The sequence below is a fragment of the Myiozetetes cayanensis genome, unplaced genomic scaffold (assembly GCF_022539395.1).
Source record: "Myiozetetes cayanensis isolate MyiCay16 unplaced genomic scaffold, myiCay2020 scf2-11, whole genome shotgun sequence".
Classification (NCBI taxonomy): domain Eukaryota; kingdom Metazoa; phylum Chordata; class Aves; order Passeriformes; family Tyrannidae; genus Myiozetetes; species Myiozetetes cayanensis.
The window spans coordinates 14151506-14179490 of record NW_026087411.1 but is presented as its reverse complement, the minus strand read 5'-3'; the positions used below and the strand labels follow the sequence as shown (position 1 = coordinate 14179490).

General features: G+C 39.8%; 1 protein-coding gene across 2 annotated transcripts; it reads right to left on the bottom strand.

Annotated features, from left to right (window-relative positions):
- Positions 1–24341, bottom strand: RRP15 (ribosomal RNA processing 15 homolog). Of its 2 annotated transcripts, none has more exons than XM_050315913.1 (5): positions 24255–24341; positions 20678–20952; positions 18775–18872; positions 17764–17962; positions 1–2409 (listed from the first exon to the last, which is right to left on the bottom strand). In XM_050315913.1, exons 1-5 carry the CDS (start codon positions 24316–24318, stop codon positions 2257–2259), a joined length of 789 nt encoding a protein of 262 aa, XP_050171870.1. In that variant the 5' UTR covers positions 24319–24341; the 3' UTR covers positions 1–2256. The 2 variants fall into 2 exon arrangements, with proteins under 2 accessions (XP_050171870.1, XP_050171869.1); XM_050315912.1 differs by lacking the exon at positions 24255–24341 and adding an exon at positions 23768–24197.
- Between the last annotated feature and the right edge of the window lie 3644 nt (positions 24342–27985).

Here is a 27985-nt window from a genome sequence, read left to right as displayed (position 1 = left end):
TACAGTATAAAACTTATATTTTTATGTATATTGAGTAGTTATTTAAGTATTATGCTTCTTAAAAGGCGAGAAATGCTCTCTACATATGTGAAATAGAAGGTCAAAATATTTTTAGAAATATTGATATACTCCACATTTTTCTTAAACACACGAGTCACTTCATTGCTTTAATCAAAACATTACTCCAAAAATGCTCAAATAAACACCCAAGTATTCTAAAAGTATTTGGAAAGTATTCTGAGATTTTTCATAATCATCTCAGAATGTCATAGTTCCTAAGGAAAACTTAAAATTTTTTTCCAAAAGTTTCATCTTCGAGAGAGAGGGGGGATATGCAACTAGAGAACAACTGTAGATTTAAGGGTGCTGATGTAATTTTTTCTCACAAAGTAACTGAACTCTGTAGAAAGCAAGCAATGTCAGATTAGAATACTATGCTGTTTCAGAGACTCAAAATCCATTGTGGCATATTTTTGCATTGCACTAATGAGATGGTAACTCTCACTGAACAGCTATACAGATGTCGAGCCTTCAGAAGCCGGGATAACCATCTGTCAAACTTCTGTGGTTTAGCCACTTGATATTTTGGGTGTATGCCTTCATTTGTGATAATAAATATCAGGCCACAAACTAATGTCTCCTCAGATATCTAATATGTTTAACACTCAAAACAGCTTGAAAATCTAAACATTTCTGCTGTTAGCTTTGAGTTCTCCTCAAAGAATTATGCTACAATATATACCAGATGAATAGGCTAGGGACAACACAACGATCTCCAGTTGTTGGGATGGGTTTCTCTGCCATTTTGTATCTCTGTTTTTCATCCTGCAGTACACACAAAGTTCAAACACCCTCCCCCTTCTCAAGGTCTTCACTGGGGAAAATCTAAATCCACTGTCCTACAGCACATTTCCATGCTGAAGGCTGAAAATTTCAAAGTTGCTCCTAATGGTATCTTGCATATAAGCAGGTACAAAGAAAGGTTTGTACCTAAGGCATCTGCAGAAATGGACAGAACAGTATTGTGTATTTTAAGTATCAATTAATAGGCCCCAAGGCATTTGCTTCACATACAAATGGGGAAATGTGATAGCAAAGTTAAACAAACGAAACAGCATCAGACAGCTAGTCTGGAACAGTGAAGGCAGCAGAATTCATCCCCAGTCTCTTATTTATAACACCTTAATCACAACACAATTCCTTCTGTATGCATATGCTTATACAGAATACATCCTTATTACATAGGTTACCTTCTACACCTCCGCAACCAAACAACGACTGAGGAGAAATTGCTGTAGCTTAAAGCCAATTGCGTTACCCTGGCAGATTATCTTCCAAATTTCTTACTTTTATGGTATACACCTGAGTGGCAGGGCTTGTTTGACCCTTTACAGATCTGAGGAATTAGCTCTGGGGCTGACTAAACCCTCTAGGATGTATCCTAGAGGTCGATCTCCTTACTGAAAAAGGCCAGCGTACCAGAACTGCAAATGAAGCAACTGTGAACACAATTTCATAGAGTATTGTTAGAAAAGCCCTCCCTCCCCAATGAAACCAATAGCAATGACTGTCCTTTCCTCTTCTACCAGACTCTTGGCTTATACAACCTCAGACTTACAATGGAAAAAACATATATATATAAACCCCAATTAGTAGGGTCAAATCTCTCTTTTTACAATTATGTCTCCAGAGTTGTGTCCAATCAAACCAATGCTCCAAGACCAGAACTATCACATTAATGGTTACTTTTCTTTATTATCTACAGAACCTTTTCTGGCCAAAGTAATAAAGACTCTAAAGGAGTCTGATAACTTTACAAGGTGACGGCATTTCTGTGTTTATTGTAAGCCATTTCTATTGCAAATTGCAACAACTTTTCAAAGTGCAACACTGATTTGGAAATGCAGGCATGCTAATACATCAATTGCCATGACTAATGTATAAACTTTTAATGACCTTGGCAAAATCTTTCCTTCATTGGGCAAGTGCCACTATTTTGACTGTACAAAATGTTTTGGAAATATGTTGAAAATTATACTTGTTTTGGAAAATATTTCAGGATTTCAGTATAGCAAATGGAGCTATATTAAATAAAAGTTTGACATGGAGGAGAAAACACTCCAAGGTTGTGTAAGTCTTTTTTTTTTTTAAAAAGAAGAGGTATCCTCCAAGTGTTGTACATTCACAGAATGCTGACTTTTTATCCAGACAAAGTTAAGAAGATAAGACATTATCTTGAATCGTTTTCAGTTTCATTCAGTCACTGTCATCTTCCTGTTTCAGACCACCTCCTTGTTCAGTATCACCCTCTCCATCGCTTTCCTTGTCCCAGTCCTTCATAGATGCTCCCATCATGAAGTCATCACGCAGTATATTCCACTCTGGCCCCTCTTCAGACTTCACTTCACCCTGAATGTTTGAGGCGAGAAGAGGGAACAGAGGAACGTGAGATGAAGGTGAAAGGCAGTAAAAGATGGAAGCTCTTCATGCAATCAAAATAATACCTCCTACAGATTGCACTAGCAGACCTACCGAGGGCTAGCTCTTTATGCAAATAGTACAAAGAAACGTGCAGGACAACCATAAATGACTTGATGCTAAAAAGCAAACTTGTTTTAACCAACCAATAAAAGAAATATGGAAACAAAACAATTATTCCTCATGGATGAAACAGTCAACCCTGGGCATGGCTTCCTTTGTTAAAATCTTTCTTGGCAATCAGAATGGATTTATGATATCATTTATTAACCCCCAGGTGCTGCTTCATTAGAACACTTCTTGGCACATTTCTAAGACACAAATATGGATTTAATAAAGGCTTAGCCCCCCCCCCCCAATTTAATATTTAACATATTCTGTGATATGTGAACCAAATCCCCTTTATGTGGATTATTACCTCACTACCTGGGCTTGTCATATGGTACAAAGCTGCCTCTAAAAGAAACGAAGTTGATCTACATTTAGCAAGCCAACAACATTTTACTCCAAGTTTCCTACCTCTTGAAAGTGAATAAACTGAGGCCCACTACATGGACTGGTGAATAATAAAGAAAAGTGACAGGAGTGTAGTTTCAGGTTAGCACTGAAAACAGTGCTTGGTTGCAGTTCTTTGAAGTGACAGATCATATTTGGGCAGTGCAACAGCCCCATCCTGTGGCAACAGTTTTAAAGAACAGCTTGAAGCTATTCCTACATCTTTACTTGAAGGAAAATACTAAAAGCTGTTAGGTGTTACTGAAGAAGGATTTATTTCAGTGGTTTTCACCTTAGCAGTAAAATACTTCCAAGGAACAACATGGCTAAGTGTCCAGCAGGCAAACAAAAAATTGTCCTACCAAAGAGGAATTAGGGATACTGAAAACACTAATTTAGTTTTGCAGGGTCTTTGAAACACAGTTAACACTGGCATCTCAGGTATGCTTTCCCCACTCCTGTGCTCAAGAGACAGACATCAGCTGACACCCTAGTTTAAGTGACTACCACCTCCTGATACCCTACAGTGGATGGGGTCACCTACTGCAGCATCCTCTGCAGACAAAGACTTGCCTACCAGATGCAAAACCCGCAGTAAATGTATGATCACCGTAGACATTTGTTCATGCCTCTTTTCTGTCATGGATCTAGGAATGCGGTATTCAGAACCACCGCGTATTTAATCCAATGTTTGTGCAATCTTTGGGAAAGAACAGCATATGGAATTTAATAGCAGGAGAAAGGAGGAATAAAGAAAATGTAAATCTAACACATCAAATCACATCAACAGAAGTTATTTGAGTGCAAAAAGTCTGACAAACAAGGTATGTATTTTTAATAGGTAATCAAAGCAAAAATGCCAAATGTGATTTCATCTACAGTACTTTCTGAAACACTACACTCACAAAAATAGGGTAACAAGTCTTAACACTTTCCTTCCCAAAAGGAATCTCCCAGGGCCCAGTTCAAAAAAAAAAAAAAAAAAGAAACTCCACAGCTGTTCCTCAAGATGTTTGCACTGTGTTTTGGTTTGGGATTTGCTTTTGCATCTTCACAGTTGCTCTCATTAATGCCTACTCCCATCCAATCTCCCTTTTCCCCAGGGCAATGCCTCCTAACCACTTTCCACTCTTGCAGAAATTCACTTCAAGTGCTATACCCACTAAAGCTTAAAAATCATCTCAGGCAGGGCAATCAATTACCTGGAATCAAAGAGCTACTGATAAGGTGGGTCCCTAGGCAGACCTTAAAATGTTCTCATGGGAATAATGTGCATTAGTGCAAACACAGGTACTCTGTTCAGGGATGCAAGGAGAGGGTAACTTTTTTTCCCTCTTTTTTAAACTGTATTGCAGTTGGTTTATACGTTTACATTTGCAGAGTAGAAAAACATTAAAAAAAAATTTAAAAATCACCAAGCTTTTTCTTTTTTCATCTCAGATCTTTTGTAAATCACTGTTTGAACAGTGACATTTAAGAGAGTTAAATCTGAAATACCTAAGTGTAAACATTCCATATTCCTTCCAAAACTATTTGCCTTCTTTTTTAAATATTAAAACCAAATTCCATTTTTATCCCAGATGTGCAGAATAGGGACTTTTTTTTTTGATTGCTTATTTTATTTTAGGTTTTAAACAAAACAGAAGCTGTAGATTATTGTTGGCAATGACAGGGGAAGGCTCAGGGTTTGAAAAGCCCAATCCTCAAATTCATCACAAGCTACTATTCAGCAACCATTAGCCCTTCTTTCTAGCTATGTCAAGTGAACAACAGGACAAAAGCAGGATGTTAACAAAAGGGGGATGCTGATCCTCCATTACCCAGTATGTAAGGCACCACAAAGGTTTGAATAGAGTTCTACAACAAGCCCTAAGGAGAAAGACAGAGGTAGCATGTTTCTGCCTCAAAGATGAAGATTAAATGCTTGAAAGCAAATATTTAATCAATTTTAAGCATGCTTCCAAGTGCAGAAAATGCCTTGTTTAGTATCTTCATTCCTAACTCATGTGCTACTCTATCTTCCCCTCAGAATAAAAACTCTCCAAATCTACTGTATCACAAAACATTCCTGAAGTCTTAAGAAAATATGCAGCAAGACTATTTGTATAATTAACAATTAGTTCAACTGTAACATCACTTCCCAACTTGCTTTATGTAAGAATGTTAATACAGTTAGGTTTTCAATGCCATAATCTGGTTTCATCTAAATAAAACAAAAATGATTCTTGGCACGTGGAAAATAAACCATCTTTCACTCCACACAAATGCTTTTGAACTTCCAGTCAGCTGTTCATGCACATCTCACTACAACACTGAAGTCCCTTTTGAACACCCCCAAATGAAAACAAGGCAGGCTATATAAATATCAGTGTAATGCCCCATAATGTGGACCCTTCGCTAAGGCAAGGAGTGAAAAATTGTGGTGTTGCTTTTTTCCTCTCTTCTTTTATACATACATTGAAATGGATTTGTTCTTTGCAAAAGTTGTGGCAACCTATTTCAAAAGGTTTGAGGTATTTTACTAATTGCTGCCTCTCAGGAGTCAGTGGTACATTGTAATGCATTTGTTATCATGAGTTGAAATAAGACAGACCAAAACATGCAGTGTGGTTACTCTACTTCAGATACTTGCTGTGATGGACTGACAGCCCAGCTGAAAAGCGATCATATAAATAAAATTAACACTACCTTGCCTGCTTGGTGTGCCACCTAAGCTCTCACACCATTAGCTCAAGTTTCACAAAAGTAGGGCTCTGTAGTGGGGACGTGCTTCCCAAACTAATTCTGGTTTGAAGACATATCCTCTACGGTCTGCACCAGGACAAGATGAACTGAAATTCTTACCCAAGTCCTAATAAAACCACCCACCCTCCAATAAAGCTTAGTTCTGTCACCTAGGAAAAAACAGCTGTCCCTTGCAGGATTCAGGCTGGAACTGCCTCCTGGATACTTTAGAAGGAATTGCTTTACAAAAGCCTCATGGTAGCAGCAGCAGTTATACGATCAAGTTAGAAACCTCCCTGTTTTGATTCATTTCTTTACCACCACAAAAAACTGGAGCTACATAATTTGCTCTTGGTAAACGATGTGACAGCAAACTATCTTCAACTGAGACCTGCCAAACTCACACTGGAGTTGTGGCAGACAGCGCTGACACCGAGGTGTGAGGTCAATCCTCTCTACTCCTTTTGAAGCTGTCAGAAGCAGCAGCAGGATACTTGTAACCATACAGAGCTGCTTCAGTCGGCGAGCGAGTGCCTTAGCTCAAAACCTGTTGCCTTTGACGGCTTAAGGGAATTAAGCTCAGTCTGTCTAAGCTACAGGACATTGTAATTTTCATCTCCTGCTTCAGTGGTAGAGCAACATCCTAAAAACAGAGCAGGGAAGTCTGCCAGAGCTTTTCAGAACCTTACATTTTAGCAGACCAAAGTCCATAACACTTATTGGTAAGTAATGGCATTAAAAGATGTGCCTTGAAATCAGGGCACACAGGCAAAAGACAGCATTTCATTCCACCTCCCACCAGCTTGTGTCACTTGAGCACACTCCAGCTTCTGCAGCTGCAAAACAGCAAACATACCTACAGCACTGTAGAGATTCCCCTACAGCCTGTGTCCCGAAAACGGTGACTGCAGGGTATTAACAAAGGAACATTTTTCAGATCTAGGAATTACAATCAGCACACTGGACTCCCACGCCTTTGCTCCGTGTAAAAGATGAAATGCCAGAGCTTGCAGGGACATCTCTCTTTACCATCACCTACAATAAATGTTTATTTGTACCTGTCAGGGAAGGAATTTCTAACATAAATATCTCTCAAGCAACAACTCTAAGCCCTGAGAAAACAATTCTAACGTGTCTAATTAATCTGAACTGCACCCCCCCCCATCCCTTTGTTTTGTTCAATATAAACATTTAAGACCTTGAAATACAGGGAAGCTTTTGTCATGACGAAGTTAAAAAGTGTAACTGCCAAAAAGCATTCTCACATACATCTGACAACTACCTTCCCTGCCAGCCTGCATCTTGCTCCAAATGACTGCTGCTATTCTGTTTCTTATTCCCAAGCAAGTCAGTTGAAACTGAGCTCAAAAAAATAAAAAACAGCACAGGCATACACTAAGGTGTGTGCCTTCTCAACTGAAAATAATAATAATCATTAAAAAAAACACACTTGGCAGAAGAGGGGGAGGAAATGGAAAACAGTGAACACCAGCATAATCATTCCTCCTAAATTAATTTTCAGCAATATCCAAGTTCACAGGGTAAGAAAATAAGTTTCCTCCAGGCTGAGAAGAAGTAAATAAAACTGCAGCCGAAGTACGTAAAGCAGAAATGCAAGCAGAAAACAAAATGTAATTATTTTTAACAGAAGAACAATACTTGGGTTTGACCATAACTGCTACTCATAACTTTAATATAAATTACAGCAAGATCATGACTCTAAGAAAAGTTCCTATGTAAGCCTGATCCCAAGCAGCCAAAAAGCCACAGATTTGCAAATGGAGATTGTAACCTGTACTGCTGTCATCTTGAACTTCTGAGCTGGTTTGTCACAGCAACTCACTTTGGGAAGCATTTTCAAGCTCGCAAAACATGTGAGCTGCACAACAGAAATCTATTCTGTTGCAGCATAATTCTGCACAATGATTTATTCTTAAGAGTGTGAGTTATTCAATACCCACTTGCATCCTCTCTCTGAATGAGCTTTGTATACTTGAAGTGACACCATTCTGTGGGTAACAACAGCGGCACGGGAAATGTACTCAGTTCACAAGGTCTCTCATACACACCAGAATCTGCTTTGGTAATTCTAGTAAATAAATCTAAGAATGAAATTTTTTTACAGTGTGTTTTGAAACCTGCTGTTTCTGTTCAACCTTCTCTGCAAGTAACACACTGGAATTATTACTACAAGCACAACAAATACTGATTTTCCTTTTGAGCACAGCCAGAAGACCACCCAGAGCTTAATGACCTGCATGAGGAATCTCCCCATCCTTACATCCCCCTCTAGGGTTTACTACAACTGGAGATGTGTGAATGAGAAGGAATGCTTTGGATTGGCACGCAGAGGCTTAAACATGTCCCAACTTTAGAGGGGTCAGAACTGAGTTACAGATTTTCTAAAAACAAGCATTAATCTGGGCCTAAGTAAAGAAGAAAATTCATTAACATCATTATTAAATGCTCAATTGCAAAGAAAAATCTTAGAAAAAGCTGATGAGAAAACAGATTTCCTCAGCCTTGGTTCACCAGAAACCTCATAAATTGTTATTTCTGTCAGGAAAAAGCAAAAATATTTTAAGAATTCAAGCTTAACACAGGGCCCTTCTGCATACGGGATGCTCTGGAACTCCTCAGCCTGTGCTGTTCTCCAGCAGCCATCTCAGAAACCCTTCTGCTGCACAAGGAATTTCACCACATGTTGCTGCAAGACCCTTCACCTGTTTTAATGAGCATGATGAATAGGATGGGCATGCTACATCTGAAGCTGCCCACAGAAAATAAAAAAAAACCTCACCTGAAAATAAAGACTCACCTAAACAATCCTAAAGATAAGTTACAACACATGTATGAAGTTACCTTTACCCATACTAACAGTTGCCTTTGTGGAGTAATTCTGTAAGTTGTAACTTAGGTTCTCTTAAATACAAGGTGAAGTGACAATGTTGCAAACATCAAGTAATTACACTATCTTTTCACCTGTCAGGCCAAAACACTCCATTAACATTAAAAAAAAAAAAAAAATCCCAAACAAACACCTGTCCACAAGTAAGAATTTTTAAGAAGGTACCAAGTAAAGTTAAGCTCAAAGCAGACTGCAAATTATTCCAGAGAAGATAGGCGGAAAGACAGAAATAGCGCATTCCCTGTATGAGGTTATTGTGCAACATATAAGGCAGGAAGTTTATAGCCCATACACTTGTTCAGCATGCCACCCCAACTCATTTTCAGTCCTGCTTGTTTCTTTCTCCTGTAAAAACAAACCTGCTTCATCTTCCTCATCTATATGCTTTTGCCTTCGCATCTGCAATGCCTGTTTATCAGCAGTTATATTACTGACAGTGAAATTCCTGTCTGCCATCCTGGCCATTACTGATTCACCTGTTACTTGAATGCTTTATTCACCACTAAGTCTCCCCACAGCTTTCATGGTTCATGTATTTGATAGACAGAATTCTTAATACTTGACATAAAGACCCAACGAGTACTGGTTGAAAACTATAATGATCAAGACTTTTGTATTTAAAGCCATACATTACACTTTCACTGTTTATCAAGTGTTTATCACAAAATTTTTTATAGTAAGTTATGGTATTCAAACTAGCTGAATTGTAGTTCTGACTTGGAAAAGACCAATGCCATCCACCATAAAGAACAGCTTCTCTTGCTAGCTAGTCATTAACCTGAGGTAACCTGTATGCAAAATATTGTTCATTTTGTACTAGAGAGCATACTGGTTAATTACCAAGAGGAATCTTAAATGTACAACTCCTTACCATCTTCTATCACTATTACTAAAAGGAAGATAACGTACCAGGAGTTTTTCTGTTTGGATGGCATTTAAAATAAAGGAATAAAGACATTTTCTAGATATGTAGCACTTCAATCTGAAAATAAGCGCCACGCCTCTTCTCACACATAAAAAAAAAAACTTCTCCCCATCAGCTGGTCCTACATTTCTTCATGTGTATTTCCTGCAGTAATGAGGACATGACAGAGTTTAAAGATCAACCTAAACATTACACAGATCCACAACATCCTTTTTGCAAGTTGCACAGTTCCTGAACCATCACGCTGTACCTGAAAAACATGCAGATACAGCAAGAGTGCCTAGTAAAAAGCACCCAGTCAAGACTAAGGCCTTCAGTGTGCTATCCCTCAGACGTCATGTACTCATGTCTTTCAACAGTCTACTTTAGACAAAGATTTTCAAGTCACAACAGATTTTTCTCAGATGCCACCCATTTATGCAAGACACTTGTGCACTATCTCAACTGGGTACCTAAAATTTTCTGCAGGTTTTTATAAAAGCTTGTCTGTTGGCACAGTAAAGAAACGTGCAGACCTGCAGCTGTTTGGAGTACTTTTTGATTCTTTTTTTTTTTTTTAGAATAAATTAGCAGCTTGAAAATTTTTGAATGATCTGAATATGACTCAAATTACTTCCTACAAATGGCGCTGAAATCCTCCAGTTTTTCATTATGTAAGAAGCGTAACAGAGTGATTCCCAAAAGCCTGCCTCAAACAATGAAAGTTACAATAATGACCATGTCCATCACTTCCAGCTGACGAGGAAGAAGTAGGGCTAATAAAAAGCCTCCTCTTCCTGACTCAGGATTTCCACTTACATTTCAGTCCCAACAGAAGTATAAGGATCCAAAAAACTATGAGGTAGGAGGGTGAGATAAAAAACAAACCCCAGAACCCACAAGGAACTACCTTTTGTGTAATTTTATTACTAAATAAGAAATACCAAAGTTTTTATGGCTACTAAAAAGTTTGTCTGACCAAATCTCCCTACCCCCTTGCCCCTGCTTTTACTTAAACAGCTTTTGCAACATATCCTAAAGGTCCTCAAATCCAAGTCCCTCTGATTTTATATTCCAGTAATTTCTACCACACTGTCATATATGAGTAGCAAACTCATTAAGGAACAGACTATACCCCTCCACACTCCCAGGCTGCTTTCTAAAAGCAACTTAAACCTGATGAAGGAACATGTAAACTGCCCATGATCCCAATCCCTTATCTTAGCCATCTGGCTACCCTTTCTCTGCATTTCTGACCTTTCCATCTCCTTCTGTGTTTCTGTATGGGTTTTCCCAACAGCTGCAGGTGGAGCAGAAATGATACAGACCACCTGCAGAACACTGTCCAGGGTTCAGCAATGAACCAAAAAGAGGTCAAATCTTTCCAAGAGGCAGCTTTAGTATAATTTGTAATAAAACTAGGTAAAAAAAAAAAAAAAAAAATGAAAAAAAGTATATTTTCTAAGCTTTCAGTTAATTTCAGAAACACTCATTAAAAACTGGCCAGATTTTCCCACTTAAAAAAAAATTCTGAACTCAGCAAATCTCTAACCATTGAAAGCTGGAAGCAGTTTGACTCACCACTCCTGAAGTCTACCAAGATAAACAGATGAGTAGGTGCCCACAGAGGTCATGTATAATACACATCTGCTAGTTCAACACTCTAGAAATCAGAACATTTTATACCTTAATAAAACTTCAAAGTAAAAGAATCACTTTTCAAGATAATTTCCAATAGAAAATGCTTAGATGGGGAAATAAACTTGTTCAGATAGATAAGCTCCACCCAAATTCTTACTTTTAGGGAACATTTTTTTATAAAACTTTATGAAATGTTCAGATGTATTTTTCTCTAAGTATATTGCCCTGCCTATAAGAGTTATGAACAAAGCCAAAAGTGGAGAGCTGCTTTTATAAGGCTTCCTACTCGATTTACCAGATAAAAGTCTAATAGGATTTGACTCTTAGTGCTTTGTATACTTACGGGAAGATCAAAAGAAGATGTATGCCACAAGTTTTTCAAATGTGGTTGTTTTAGACATAGTTTTACTGAAAAAAACCCTTGCAACATCTTCTGGGAAAAAACCCACCATCACAGTACCCTGTGCACTAATAAACAAATAGCAAGGCAAGTTACTTTCAAACATGACAGATGGAGCTGTCCCAGTATTGCCTGACATTTCAATCACAAGTCCCTGTTTATATTCACTTAAAAATTAGCCAAACTTCAACTACTTGGTGCTGAAGGCTTTTGCAATGTTTCAACTAAAATCACTTCATTCGTTTTCACAGAAAGACAAACTTAAAATATTTTGTCTCCAGCTCTAAGGAGGAAAGAGACATTTCCTACAGGAATCCATTAAAACCTTGCATGATTCATTCTTTTTGAACTTAAAAAATCAGTTAAGGATGTATTTTGCAGCTGGGAACATATCTTTTGCTATCTCCATAAACATTTGCCTGGATTGGGACAACTTATAAACATCTGGAAGACTGCCCTCCCCAAATCTCAGGTCATCACCTCGGTAGATACAATAGGCATTTAGCATCCAAATTCTCTTAAGATATCTGTCCTCACTGATCACAGACTATCTGCATTTTAGAAGACAGCATTAAGCTGGACTGTGTATGACTCATGATGACAAAGAGGGTGTCATTTCCGTGAGAACTGTCAAGGCTGCCCTCACATCAGGCACCAGGATGCTGGGTTGTGCGCTTGGCCCTCAGGTGGGGGGCAGGGGGTGGGGGGGAGAATCTGTCAGGAACATAAAACAGGAAGAGGATAAAGAGAGATAGATGGGAGCGAAGTGCAAAATACGTCTTTTTGTCCTTTCTGACTTCTGATCAAGTATTTGAAAAAAAGAGGACAGAAACGGAACTTTGAGTATAAAACTCTGGAAAAAGGGAGAACCCATTGAAATACAGCCTATCACATGACCCTTAATCCTCTTATCTGGAGCTGAACTCACAGTGTCAATTTCTTGGCATCTATAAATCAAACACACATTTAAATATTGACAAATATTGACCTACATTCCCATGTTAACACAGATGGGTGTTACCAGCTATGGCAACAAATAGGGAACTGAGCTTGCACATCTTATAAATCTAATCCTGTTGATACCCAAACCATCTAAGTCAATATATCTTCTAAGCAGGAAAAAATGTAAAAACATCATCATCAAACAACTTCTGACACTTCAAAACAACCCTTTACCTTAAAGAGTATAAGGAATATAGGATATAGCAAACTGGTGGCAGGCTAAGCTGCATTTATCTCTAAGGATAAAAGCAGCAATACAGCAATTAGGTAGTCAGAGCCTTCTGGTACAAAACCAAGAAACTAAGCTAAAAGCATCAATTCCAAACATATATGAAGTGACTTTCCCAAGTATGTACATACATTTCAGAAAAACATAAAAATGCAGTGTCCAGAGGAATCCAAAGTAAAAGTTTCTGTGCACATGATAGGAAGACATTTATTAAAACTGGGAGAACACATCTATTCTGGCTGCAGCTGAACTAAATTAATATTTGGCTGCCCCCTCAAATCTGCTGGAATACATGCATGCCTGGTTTACTCCTCCAATTTGTTCTGTAAAACCAGCACACAACAGTTGCAGTAATAAACTCCTGCTACTCTGCAATGCCATTATCACCTAAGGAAACAAAGTTTCCTTTTAAGATTAAAAAAGGTGTTGATACACATTATTAGATTTCTAGAAATCATCTCTGCCTTCATCCATACTTCAGAAACAAACTATTTTCTACAGCTAGTTGAAGCAATTTCTCAGACTATTGTAACTTCAAACAGATACATGGATGAAAATAATATTTTCTGCCCCTCCTCCCCATTTCTACACTGTGGAAACACTGGGAAAAAAGCAGAACATGCTGATGGCCAGTACTCATGCAGCTGCAAGAAAAAGAAGGCAATCACTCTCACAGTTTATAAACAGACCTAACATTTAAGCTGAAAAGCACATTTTATATCCCCATTTAACTTAAAAAATGAAAGCTCTGGTGCCACTTCTTGTATCCCAGTAAGAACAGTAGTCAAAGTCAGAAGTGTAGTACTCCTCCTGCCCTTGAACAATCTTTAAATACCGCTTAAAATTAGTCTTATGAACAAAAGAAAAATCTATAGTAAACCTGACTCTAATCACTGTGCTTAAAAATTACTTACCAACCACTAGGAGCATTTATAAAATATGCTTCAGGCAGAAGGAACTTTTCTGGAAAAGCACTTTATTTCAAGTCCCATATGAGCAATAGCTGATATGAAATAGCACTTGTATTCTTCTCCACTCATCTTCCTTCCTATCAATAAATTATTTTAGAATAGGTACTATTTTGAGACCAATAACCAATTTTTTCCAGATGTTATCACAGGAAGCAAATTGTACCTTCAGGTCATGTAGCCAGCACACTTACAGAAAAATTACCTTACAGAGTTTGGATCATGGTTACTGAAGTAGGCCAGGAAATCCTGCTCTTACTTCCACCACTGAAATGCTCTGTCACAGATCTGGTGTAAGAAAACTTACAAACTGAAGTTAAATCATGCTACAAAGGCCTAATTGAAAATGAGAGGTTCATGAGTTCAGGTTATGCTTGTCATAAAGAGTATCTGTAACGTTCATGCCAGCTGTTTACATGTTTTATCACACAGTAATGTTTTACAGGGAGCAGCACAAACGCCAAGCAAAAAGTCAAGATGAAATCTGGTACTGAACAACCCTGTTGTCCTGACACGCAGTAAGGGAGAAAAGTTGAGGCTGCTCTGAGAATGCTAAGTCCAAAACTCTTTGTTTCCTTACAATTAAGATTTCAAGACCTCCCATAACTCACTACATCAGCCAACGCATCTGCGCAACTGTAAGAGATCAGAAACTTCATTCAACCCTGGAAGCAAAGGTACTTCCTCAGAGCACCCAGGAATTTCTTAAAGACCTAAAAAGTCCAAAAGATTCCTGCAAGGAATCCTTTACTGCCACTACCTACTTTTGTATTTCTTCCATAGACATAAAGATGATCTCAGCCTTTAGGGCTGGAAAAACAGCATCTCTGATACATACCTTTTCTAAACCTGTAGTTTAATATTTCTTACAGTGTCTTACAGGTGGGAAGCTGCAAGACATGACTAACACATACTGAAATGAAAACCTGGTCTGTAAGGATTGTGTTGAACAAGATTGAAAGCTTTCATATCTACTAATAAATGTTTCCTGAAAAAACCCACCCCAAAACTTAAAAAAAAAAAAAATAAAACAAACACCCAAACAACAAACAAGTAGGATTTTTGAAAAAAAAAAAAAGAAATTATTATATGTTTCTCCCCCATTGCAAGGCTTCAGACAAGGTGGTGAGGGGAGGAAAATTAGATGATCTTACCCAGAGGCAAGCATCATGCACCGTCCCTTGGAAAAAAAATAGGAAAAAATATTACACAAGTCAGCTGGCTCAGCAAGGATTAAGAAATTCCTTGATAAACAGCTAACGATATGAAAGGCAAAGCTTTTGGCTCTAGCTCAGAAAAGTAATTACTCCCATCTGGGCACATGAAACCCCAAGAAGGGCTACAGTTTCACAAGAAGGGCACAGGAAAACTTTCACAGCCTTGAAGTGGTTTTTTTCCACAGTTACATTGGTAGGTGTACGCTAAGTAATAATTAGGCCAATGGCTAAAAGTATACAAGACTATGAACAACGTTCTCATGGGCACAGGTTACCTGTCCTTCCTATCAATGTCTGAAGCTGATGGAAATAAAGAACCAAATTATAAAAAGTGGTTGTGCTACCATGAAATCCCAGCGCTGCAGATGGGCCTTTACAGAGCACTCAAATTCTTTTTCTCACACATAAATACAGCTAACTAAGAAGTCAGTCACAACAGAACTTTATAAGGGGTTTCTTCAACAACCCCTGATGTGTGGAAGAAACCACCAAACTTTCAAAAATAAGCAGCAAATTCTGCATTCAAAAAGTACTGCAGAGCAAGAAGAAGCATTAGCCCATTCCCACAAATACAGTCAAGTCTCCTGTCACAGCACAGGGCTTGAGTCAAGAAGCATTTGCTTTCACTGGTAAAACTATTCTGCTATTTTTCCTGCTGACTGCTTGTTTCATGTGGGTGGGGTAGTGTTTTTATTGTTCTGGACTGCATTTTAATTGATGGCAGAATGCCTGGAGTTTGGGATTGGCATCTCTTTCGTTGTTTTTGTTGAGACAAATAAATATATTTCACCCCTCTTTTCTAAAAATTAAATACACGCTATATTCTCAAATGGTAAAAACAAAGCAGGCTGCCAGAATGAACAAATCCACAAAACAAACAAACAAACTAAAGCTTTCAGATGGCATAAACAATCCACCAAACTCCTGCTGCAAGGAATTCACTACCAAAAAGCCTCATCCCTGCTTACTACCCTCTGAAAAACCCCCAAAGACCAAGCAGCAGAGCTATGACAGCAGAGGCCAATAGTACTGTTCAGGGGCTAAATGTCTGTGTAATTCTGTAGAGAAGACTGCAGATCAGATTTTGGCCTCAAGCTCAAGCATTAACTACCAGGATGGGAGCCTGCTAAATGAGTAAGATATGTTCTCAAGAGAAAATAAGGAAGATTAAGAACAGCTTGAAAAGGAGTTGTTGAAGAGGTTGGTTCAGTATTGAATGGAGAGTCACTAAAGCAAAGGCACAAAGGAGAGAGGAAGACTGGTGGTCTATCTAAGTAGAAAAAAATCAAAAACCCCGATTCTTGTCCCAGTTTTTATTCACAAGCTATGTGAAAGCAGCATCTATACTAACAGTCAAACCCAACACTAACCAGCCAGTCCCTAAAGCATCTCCAGAGCACTTGAATGGAAATATGCTCTTACTGATGCTGCCAAAATAAGACTTTTTTTTTTTAATAGTATAGAAACATTTACAATCTATGTTTTCTGACCTATTAATGAGAGAATTGTCCTGCTACAATCTGACACAAATGAGAACAAAGGTCCTAGTTCTTGCCCAGCTATTGATTCAATGCCGACTACAACAGTAGTTGGCCCTGCTATTGTTCTGATATTCTGCTATTCCAGGGAAGGGAAAAAAAACAAAACAAAACAAAACAAAAAAACCCAGAGAACCACACACATGCACGCCCCCCCAACCAAACAAGCGAGCTGGAATTATTTAAGGAGAAATAAAGTGTCAGCACCAAGCTAAATTGTTCTCATTATCCAAAGAATTTAAAAAATACTTTAATATTACACTTGCATGAAAACTGTATGAGCGCTTCATGCCAGGCAGTGTTTCAGCATGTTCCCTAAGTGCACACAAACAAAAAACATATGACAAACTGTTGTCTCCCAACTGATTAAAGTATTTCTTCCTGGCACAGAAAAGCACTTAGTTAACTGCTGTGAGTCTGGGCCAACAGCAGTATTCCACCCACTACCGAGCACAGAGTTCAAACCTGAACACAAATACGCTTCAAAAACGTGCAGCTTCTGAAATACGAGAGAGAGTATGTCTGAGGAACTTGTTTTCAACCCTGAGCTACTTGGTGAGCTGAAAGAACCAATGAAGAGTTGGACAAGTCCAACTATACTGCATCTCTCTTAAAACACGTTTGGAAAAAGTGGAATGCATTTCTTTCCAAAACATCATAACAGAAATGAAGCCACATCAGCCTAAATACACACACAGAATCAGGGAAAGAAAAACCTACATTTAATGTTTAATATGTCTCTGTTCCTTTCTGTTGTGGTATTCACTTTGTACGGCAAATCCCATCAGTTCTGGATTCCATAACCATCCAAAGGAAGTGAGTTTGATGTGACCAAACTGTGGGTACACACAAGTAGTACAGTCTAATACACCATGAAAGACAAAGAGCCTCCATGTCTTTAACAATTTTTAAGGAGCTATTATTGGCCAAATTTCAAATGTCATGACCCACTAAAATCTAGTAGATTATTCCATGTTCGGTGCAAAACCCAAGATAAAATCCAATATTTTTTTTAAACATACAGCTAAACCAAGTTATTTGCATACAAGGTTCAGTGTCTAATCAAGAGAGCTTCCAGCACTTCGATACTCAAAATACAGAGAAAGCAGGCTAAGAGCTACTTACTCCCTTGCTAAGAAGTCTAAAAACAGCCCAGTCATTTGGATCACAGCTGTTATGAAGAGCAGACACATTAACAGACAGTAATTACACTGAGAAGATTATCTTGTATGCATTTTCTTCTCACAGATGAAGCCTACCTCTTTACATTTTGTGGCCTTTCCACCATTCTTGCCTCCTTTAGCACCCTCCACGTTTCTTAGAACATTGATGAAATCTTTCTTTGAAACGGAAGACAGCAGTTTAGCACGCCGCCTGTCAGAGCTCCCAGCTTTCTTCATCTTCTCATCAACGTTCTTCTGGTGTGCCCTGACAGCATTAAATAATTGTACAACACCTCTGGGATAGGGGAAAAAACAACAGAACAATTTTTTTAACTCAAATTTCTTTTACAGAAATGAACCCCCCTGGACAGCTTCTAGCTCCCCAAAATGGTTAGTGGGAACCTCCATTTGGTTAAGAAGTAACATTTGCTATAATGTTCAATTTTCACTCCTCCTTTACACTTTATTGCTAGGAACCAGTAACAAACAAATCCACAAATAACTATTCAGACCCTGAAGTAAGCATAGTAATTTGGCACTGAAATCAGTGCATGAGTATGTTCCATCCTCAGAAGCACGTTACTTGTCCCACAACCAGCAATTAAATTCCTCAGGCAAGATCTCAAGGGCAGCTGAAGTAAGGGGACAAGGCAGAGGAATGACTAAGGAGGCAGACACAGGCAGCACATCAAGGTGTTCAACTAGTTCTGTGACACCAAACTAATGCAACACTGAACAGACTGAACTTAACAGCCATCAACCTGGTGAATCCTCTGCGGAGAAGCAAAAAACCAGAACAGTAGAAACAACTGTTCTGCATTTTTAAAGCATTAAATTAACAAAATGAGGGGATCCAGCAAAGCACTTCTGTTAAGCAAAAATTAGATTCCCATCTAAATTTTTACTCTTTCTTAAAGCTTCTGAAATCTTTTGCTGAACTTGACTCTGTACAATGCAGACCTGTATATAAATCTCTTGGCTCCTGGTAGTCACTTCTTAAGAGTTAAAACTGATTGGAAACAGATTACCTGCACAGGCCTTTTCTTCCCCTTTTCCTCCTCTTTTTGATATACATAAATTTAGGAAAGCATTCAGAAAAACTCTTACCTTGTGGCAATTCTCTGAAGATTTCTTTCTTTCTCTCGGTCTTTGACAACATCTGGCTTCACTCGGCACATCATTTCCCATTCCCGCTTTTTATCGAGCTGCATTATAAATATTGTTATGAGAATGCAGCATACTCTGATAGAGTATGTAGCAGGAGGGGAAAAAAAAAATCTGCAAAGTTCAGTTAGGTTTGAGGGTAAGGGGGGGCTTCAATATGGGGCTGGACAACAGGTTTGAGGCAAGTCTCCTGTGTTGACACACCAGGGTCCACAGTCAAATCTCAAAGAATCACCTGCATTCAGTGACAAAAGTCTAGAATAAAAATGCTTTCACACTAGCTGCCACGAACAAGGAAATTAATGATTCAAAGACAGCTTTCAACTCTAAGACTCACAAGCTGATCTCAGAGAAAATTATACATAATAAAATCCTGTGTCTACCAAGACAGGCACATCACATTTTGAGCCTTGGGAATTTGACTTTCCCCACAGAATTAATCCCAGTACAGCTACGTGACCAACAGTGAGGCACAACAAAGACTGCAACAGGCATAACTCAAACACCAGGAAGAACACCAAGTGTCCACCAGACAACAACTCATGTATAATACTGATTTTTGTCTTTTTCTTTTGAGTCTCTCTGTTTCAAAACCAAACTGATACATTTTTCATTACCAGGGGCCACAATACCATCAGTTTTGTTTCTGCTAAAATAGAAGACTGCTGTATTTCACAACCTCTGCTTCAGGAGTAAGGTAGTGAAATTTTTTCTTCCCCTTTGAACAATTTAACAGTGTTCTATGCTTGGTGATGTTCCATTAAATCTGTTTTATGCAAGAAGTTTTTAGTGGAATTTCAGAGTCCTTATCTTTATAATTCCAGACCCACTATGAATTTCTGAGTTTATGACTATGCTTTGGCCTTTGATCAAAAGAACTTCCCTATCCCACCTTCCATCAGCAAGAAATCAGTGGAAGGGAGAGTGCTTTCAAGTTTTCCTAAGGTAAACAAGTCAGTCTGGGGACCTGTAGCCCACCTCTGTTCTGCAGTATTCCCACATGTTTACTGGATGAGAATAGGTATTTAGGACAACCATAACTGCGCAGATGCTGTACTGAAGCCTCTCTGTACTTAAAAGGCAAGCTGTGGCCCAACCACAGCATGTCCCAAACTGTCAGGTGAACAACCTGGCTATCCCACTGAAACAAAACTGGTAAGATGAGACATTAGAACCATTAATGTATTTCTAGCCTGAAGGTAAATCAATCACAGCCTGCAATTAAAAGTTCCACTAAAGACACAAACAAATGACTTACTTGCCAACATAATTTTGCTTTCTTCATAACAGTTTCAGAACCAGAAGCTATTTAGGGAACAGATACCAGAGCAGAAAACTCCAATCAAGAAAATCATTGAGGGGAGCAACAAGTATTCACAACCGCATCAGTGGTTACTGTAGTCTCAGCCTTGATTTTGGAGTTGTGGCACAATTTAAATGAAGGAAGTTTTCTTCTTTTTCTCCCTCTCTGTAATACAGAACTATTTTGACTTGTAATGCTGAGCAAGTTAATTTCACTCCAAATTAACAACAGCAATTAGAAAACCAAGCTTAAAGCAGCTGATTTCACTGTCTCAACAACAAAAACACCTTAAGCTGACAGACTGGAACAGTCCTGCTGCCAAAGATCAGCCTGCCTGATGACCCAGAAAATGCAGTAAGGGAAAAAGCCCTACACAGCATGATGGAAAGTAAAAAAATTGAAGTTACTTGACATCACTGTGGAGGAGAGACTCCAAAATTAAGAAGGTCTCAGATCACTCTCCCAAATCTCTACTGAGACTATCTTGCATGTAGTAGCCCACCTGACTGTGACTGCATAGGAAATATTGCATGTTTTTCTCACCTTCATCTTCTTTTCCAGCCTTTCTTGTTTTTCCTTTTCTTTCTCCTTCTCCAGGCTTTTATTCTTGGACAAGATGGTGGACTTATTCTGTGGAATCTTTTTGTTGAGCACTTTTGCCATGGCATCTGCCCAGCCTGAACTTGGGCCATCTTTGGAGGTTGTTGCCTCTTCAACCACATTGCCAGGGGCTGCCGTTTCATCTTCATCATCACCGTCCAGGGCTTCATCTCCTGAAGAGTAGCTGTCTTCTGGAAGATCTGAGCTTAACTCAGAATCTAGGGATCAGAAAAAAAAAAAAATATCAGGAGTTCTGTTTCTGGTAAGGATCCATCACTGGTACAATTTGCTCCATATGTAAATGTTATCTGAGTTCAGGACCACATACTGCTGTACAAGTACTCTTACAATGAGTTCCTCAAGCAGGCAAACACCATCGTAATAAATTTACAAGAAACTGTGCAGTGCAATTGCTTGCTCATCTCAGTAATGATTTAAAGTGATTGAAGCGGATAGGTAAAAGGGAAGAGACAGCCTTGGATATTTTTTGTTAGAATATGAATATTTTTACATTTAGGGCTGCGAATTGTGGGGAAAAAAAACACTATGTTTCCCAGTTCAGAAATTATAACACATATCTGTATGTATACACATGTGTATGTACACACTCACATACAAACTGCAACAGTGACATCTGGTGTTTGAGTGCAAACAGCCACAGGGATTAAACTGAAGCTGGGAAGGCACTGCTTATGTGAAAGAAAAATATGACCAGGGACAACAATGCCATCAAAAATACAACTACCAAGGTATAATGAACACAGGAAAGATTGTCTTGTGAAATACAGACTCAAAAGAGTCATCAGGTACTCAAAAGAAACCAGAGGCACTGAGCTCTTCTGGCATAAGTAACTGTTCAAGTTCTTAATACAGAAATAAAACACCCCCAAACTCAAGATTCCTTATCCTATGAGCCCTTCAAAACAAAACACAAGGAGCTGAAGTGACAATATCAAAGTTAGGAATCAAGCAACATCAAGACAGGACAGAACAGCCAACTAGATGGCACATCAAACACATGAATAATTTACTGCCACTTCCCTCATTTGTCTGTTCAGCATGTCAAACTGCAAAAATAAGGAGTCTTTAACGGTGCAGATGATTAACTAGAATGAAATGGGCTGCAAGTTTAGGGTGGGTTAAAATTTGTCTGGTTATTTCAGTGGACCCACTTTATCACGTAATGAAGAGCACAGCATACATATTTCCTGCTACTATTAACTACTATTCCACTAATATTTGTGCCATATGTAATTCTAAATTAATTTTCTTATATACAAGTTTTAAGGCCACAAATCAAGTGCTGGACAGAAGGAGTCTGTTTTCTGACCCCTGCCCAGTCCCACCAACAAGAGGCCAATTCCCCTCCAGTTGACTCACTTTCCATCTACCACTCTCAAACTACTTAAAGAGACTACTACTGAGTACTCACATTACTGCTGATCCAAGTGCTTTACGTTGTAAGCACTATTATATGCCATGAACTACCTTTATCAGTCAAATCATTAAGAGAACAAAGTCAGGACTGCTTCACAAGATCTGTTTTCCATAAAGCCGTGCAGACAGCTATTAATGATATTTCCCATTAATCAACTGTCTTTTTAATTACTTAGCAAACATAAACATGCACTGTTGCCAGACTTAGTCATTATTCTGCCTTCTCCATGTGCCTTTTTAAACCAGAACAAAACAGCCCAACATAGCAGCAAAACAGTGGCATTAATCAATTTAAAACAAAACCTCTAATGCCCAGGCATGTTTAGAGGCTTGGAGAGCATTTAGTTACCGTCAGGAAAGGAGTAAAATTATATGTTTATAAAACAAATGTGGAAGAGAAATAATTACTGAGTCCTTAGTCACTATCTAGATCAGTCTGACTTTTACTAGCATCAAGGCGAACACAGTGTTGTGTCACATACCACATGAGAGAAATAATGGTTTTGGGATTTTTTTCAACAGTCCTTACCATAAAATGGAAATTTAGAAGCTGCAAATATGTTCAACACATTTACTAACTACTCAAGGCATCCTTTTTATCTTTTTATATCCTTTTAGATATCAGTGTGTTTCCATATCCTGAGTTCCAAATTAAAAAAATAAATTCAAACCACTGCATGTGGAGAAGTTGGTGCATCACCACAGCCTGGTTTCTACAGGTAATCAATGTCCACTTTTTACCCCTAGGCATTGTCCATGCTAGGATAACATTATCTAGTTTTTAAACAATGAATCAACCCCTACTTATGACTTTTTTATACATAAAAAATCTAACAACTAACAAAAGTGCGAATCTGAATTTCCCAGTTGCCTGACAGTTAGCCATAAAAAACAGATCAGACTTAGAAAACTGCAGAATTATGTATTAATTTCCTTTACATAATATTTTCTGCCAGTAAAATAGGAGGATAGTGATGGATAATACCAACAACATTTTGCTTTCAACAGCTACAGAAAGGTTAACGAGGCTTCAAGGACCAGCCGTAACTTACTTTTTTATACATCAGAGTATCAGACAACAGCATGAGATAAAGCAGAGGTATTTCAAAGTAATTTAGATTAGATTAACTCTGTCAGAATTAGGACCTGAGGCTCTATTCGGAATTGCAAAGATAGAAGCCTGCCACAGGTTTAATGCAAAAAGTCCCAATTGCGAGTGTGGGAAATACACATACACATTTCCATACTTTACTTTTTTAAACTTGCTCAGTGATCAAAGTGCAGACATAGAGTAAAATACAGAAAACATTCCAAAATGAGCTCTGAAAGAAGTTCCCACACAAGGCTTTCCCCTGGATTCAGTTTTGACCCTCAAACAAACAGAACCAACGTGAGCTACAGCTCCAAATGGCCACAACCTTGATTCTTCCCTGAATTAAAACAAAAAAAAAAAAGTAATCCGATAACAAGATATAATCAAGAAGCGATCACAAGTAGCTAGGTACACCCTCATAACACAAGGAGGTAAGAACGAGCGGAGAACTGTGCGTGAAGGATGGAGTACGAGTGTTTGTGCTATCCTAGTGAATCACTAACTGGCGTATCCCACGGGTTTTCTTCGGAATAGAAGCAGATTCCAGCCTCGCACAGACACAGAACTCATGCAGCTCTGCACAGTCGCTCCCCCCTCTCCCAAGGAGGCAGCGAAAGTCATTTTGGTGGGCCCAGGGAATTAACGAGCTCCTGTCGGTACCCCGTGGGCTGAGTAGAGAGGGGCAGGAGCAGAGGGTAGGACCAGGCACAACACCGGACACGGCGGGAATGCCACCCACGGGACTCCCGGCTGAGAAGAAGCTTCAGCAGGTGGCTGTGCCGGGGGCTGAGCTCCCATTCCCCGCGAAGACGGCTCCAAGCCCCGGCCCAGGGTCCGGAGCGGGGGGGGATGAAGGGCCTCGGACCCACCGGCGGGCTCGGACGGGGCAGAGAGAAGAGACCGCCAGGGCCAGAGACGGCCCACAGCGGGGGACAGAGAGGCTTTAGAAGAAGAGAAGGGCCCCCGCCCCGCCCCTCCCGGCCCCGTTACCGCTGTCCGTGCCCGCGCCCGCCACCGCCCCGCGCCCACGTGGGCCCGACACGGCCGCCGCCATCTTCCCCGGGGCTCACCCGGCACCGCGCTCCGGCCCGCCCCCCGCGGCGCCAAAATGCGTTCCGGCCCCAAAGGTTCCGGGCAGACCGAGCGGCGGCTTCCGGGGTGGGTGGGGGGCGGTGGCGTGAAATGGGACAGAAATAAATAAAGCAGTGAGGGCTGTCTGGGCTCCTGCTCCCTCTGGAGCGCTGCCTGCCGCTCCTCCAGCGCGGGGCAGAGCCCAGAGACAACCGCGCACCGCTCCTGCCCGGGCTGTCCGAGCCCTCGGGGGCGCCGAGCGCGGGGAAAGGTGGAGAGCGCCTTGGGAAAGCCTCAGACCCGGCAGAGCCCAGCCTGGTTCGCGGAGACTCAGCGGCCCACAAGGGTCATCGAGTCCAGCCCCTGGCCCTGCCCGGGACCATCCGCAAGAGCCGCACGGTGTGCCCGAGAGGGCGCGGGGCCACGATATAAATAAATCAATCAATCAATCAATCAATAAATAAATAAATAAATCAGCGTTCTGTTTGTGTAGGTTGCCTGGTGGGAAGAGGAATTTGGAGCCTCCACAGTGCCGATGTCCCCAGGGAAACTTAGCCGTGCTTTCAAACGTTGCTTTAAGGCCCAAAAGGAGTTTTGACATGGGGAAGGAATGAAAAACTGAAATTATCTTTCGTTGCCTTTTCAAGAAGGAAAAAAAAAAAAAGAGAGGAAAAGATAACCGACCATTTATTATATCCCTAAATATTTACCATTTTCACACTGATACCACGTACTGTTTTGAAGTCATTTTTTCTACACTAGAGATGTCCTCTGAGGATACTCAAGGGGCACACTCTCAGTCTTTAAAGCTGCTCTGCCCTAGCTGGAATCTGTGGAAGGGATGAGCTCAATTTTCTTTGGATACCAAGAGGCACATGGGCCCTAGATAGGTGGATAGGTCACGGACCTTTTATAAACAAACCACAGGTCTCTCTGATGGGCTGGGTTGTTAACCTTCACTTGACAATTGCTGTATCCACCCAAACCATGCTGATCTAACATTTAACATGAGTAGTTTAAGTCACAGATCACTGACTATGCTATACATTCTGTTACAAATTTGTCAGATTAACAGTTTGGGATGCTAGAAGTTTTTGCAAACTCCAGCTGATGTACTGAAATCCCTTTCTCTAAATGGTAGTATTTGTTGTTAGCGACTGGGTGTTCAGAAGAGCACACTGTGCCCCACATGTAGGGACATACATTTCTCATACCTTAGGTTAGAAAATTTCTTATCTTAGTAACACTTATTTTCTGCCACTTCACAAACAGTGAACGGACACAAAGCTTTGTAAGACCAGACTGTAATGCTGTCATCCAATTACTCAATTGCAGGCATCTGCAAGAAGTACATCTTGCAAAAAGTACCACCTAGAACACCAGAACTGCATAAGAAGCAAATCTTCTTAGGCAACCTCTTACGTAAAGGTGCTCTAAGCTAAACAAACAAAAATTAGTTATTGAGAACTGATGTTCTTGTGGCAATTAAATGTGCTGGTAGGCAGAAGCTCCAGTATTCCTTGGAGCCCTAAAGTAATGCAGTACAACAACATTGCAAAGTACATCTATAGATATAAGCGAAGCTAGAAATGTGTCTGAGAAGATTTGGCCCAAACACTTGCTGTCTTACATCATAATCATTAAGCAAGATCCTATGGATGAAACATTGCACTCCTCTGCAACTTTGCTGACACCTTAGAGAGCCTGGATACATAAACAAATATTAAAATAAGGAATAGTGGCTCATATTGTAAATGAGGTGCAAGGTTTTTGTAGGTTTTACAATCTTAAAAGTGTTTCTAATTTTCACACCCTGTATCTTTGTAAATATTTCTTTTGTTGTTGCAACACTGCACAAAATAAGTGACCTATGTCTTTGTACTTCTGTCACTCCACGGTTTTTTCCGTAATGATGTGGGTTGCAGCCAAGATAGCAAATTTCGTTTTGCTCGCTCAGGATCAGGTGGAAAAATTAGAAGTTGGACAGAGGTCAGAAACCAGTGACAGGAATTCTTACCTGGCAGGGGAAACTTTTTCACAAAGAAAGATTATAAAGGCTAAGTAAGTGTGTCTTGGTTAAGTGCTGGCTAAGGACAAATGGTATTGAACTTCTGTTTCTATCATAAGCTGTCTTGCAGAGCAGAGCTACTTGGAAAGAATTTCAGTCTAACTCATTGTTACAAGCAAAGAGAAAACTCGTGATGAAAAATTTGGGCCAGTGCTGTGATTTGCAGAGTAAGAAGGAAACTATAAACATCCCCATGATGTTTAATGAAGAGGCACAAGCACTACAGGAGATGTAATTCCTCTTGTTTTACACTGTAGGGCTCAAATCCTACAGCGTCTGCCAATAATAAGCAGTAACCATTTGGTCAAGTCTGCTGTGTGATGATAAAGACACTTGCCACTTGCTTGGCATGATTCATCTCTGAATCAAGTTGCGTCAGAAGGGACACTGCTAGGAGAAGGTTATTAAATTGCAGAGACAACAAGCTCTTTCAGTATGGCAATTACAGTCCTCATTTCCTAGAACACACACCTTATTGAACATGTCTTGCTCTTAGTAGCATATTTGTCTTGGAAATATGTCAAAATCTTCAGATTAAGTCCCATAATGGGCTCCAGTAAATGACGGGTCTGAACCTTCTTCCCTCAGACTGAATTAACAAGTCACATCTCTGAGAGCATACTTCTCTCCACAAGCATTATCCTGAAGCATTTGTCAGCAAATTTGTTGCCAAACCTCATTTCAAATGACTGTCATTGTCTCCCATCACTCTGGCCTGAATGTTTTTCTATATTGAAATTCTGGTCTGAAGAATGCTGGAGATACAACCAGCCCACAAAATCTTTCCAAACCAGACAAAGCAGCAGTTACCTCCCAGTTTATCATTATCAGCAGCAGCAGAAGAGGAGCAGAGGCACAAGCTGACATTCTGCATGTACAGGTCTGTAGTAAAACCATGGCTGATGAAATAGTGCACAAAACTTTGATCCATGGATGCAGCAGAGCCAATGTCTAGGAAAAAAAAAAAAAAAAAAAAGGGAGATGGCACAGGAGTTTGAAATCCTAACTCTTCTTTTCTGAGATTTTAAATGTGGGGTTTGGGATTTTTTTTTAGCTGAAAGTTCAAATATCAACAATAGTTGGAAACAGCCCAGTTGAAGCAGTTACTGCGTATTCCTCGTTACAAAGACAGCAGCAGCAAAATCATAGAACGATAGAATGGTTCGGGTTGGAAGGAACCTTAAGGATCATCTAATTTCACCCCCCCTGCCATATGCAGGGACACCTTTCACTAGAGTAGGTTGCTCAAACATCCATTTACCCTGACCTTGAGCACTTCCAGGGATGGGAGATCCACAGTTCACTGGGCAACCTGTGCCAGTGCCTCAACACCCTCACAGTGAAAAATTTCTTCCTAATATCTTACCTAAACCTGCCCTCAGTCAGTTTGAAGCCACTACCCCTATCACTACACGCCCTTCTGAAAAGTCCCTCTCCAGCTTTCTTCTAGCCCTTTTTAGGTACTGAGAGGTGCAATAATGTCTCCCCAGAGCCTTCTTTTTTCCAGGCTGAATAACCCCCCTCTCTTGGTCTATCTTCATAAGAGATGACCAGTAAAGACAAAACCTCCGTTTGGTTTCTC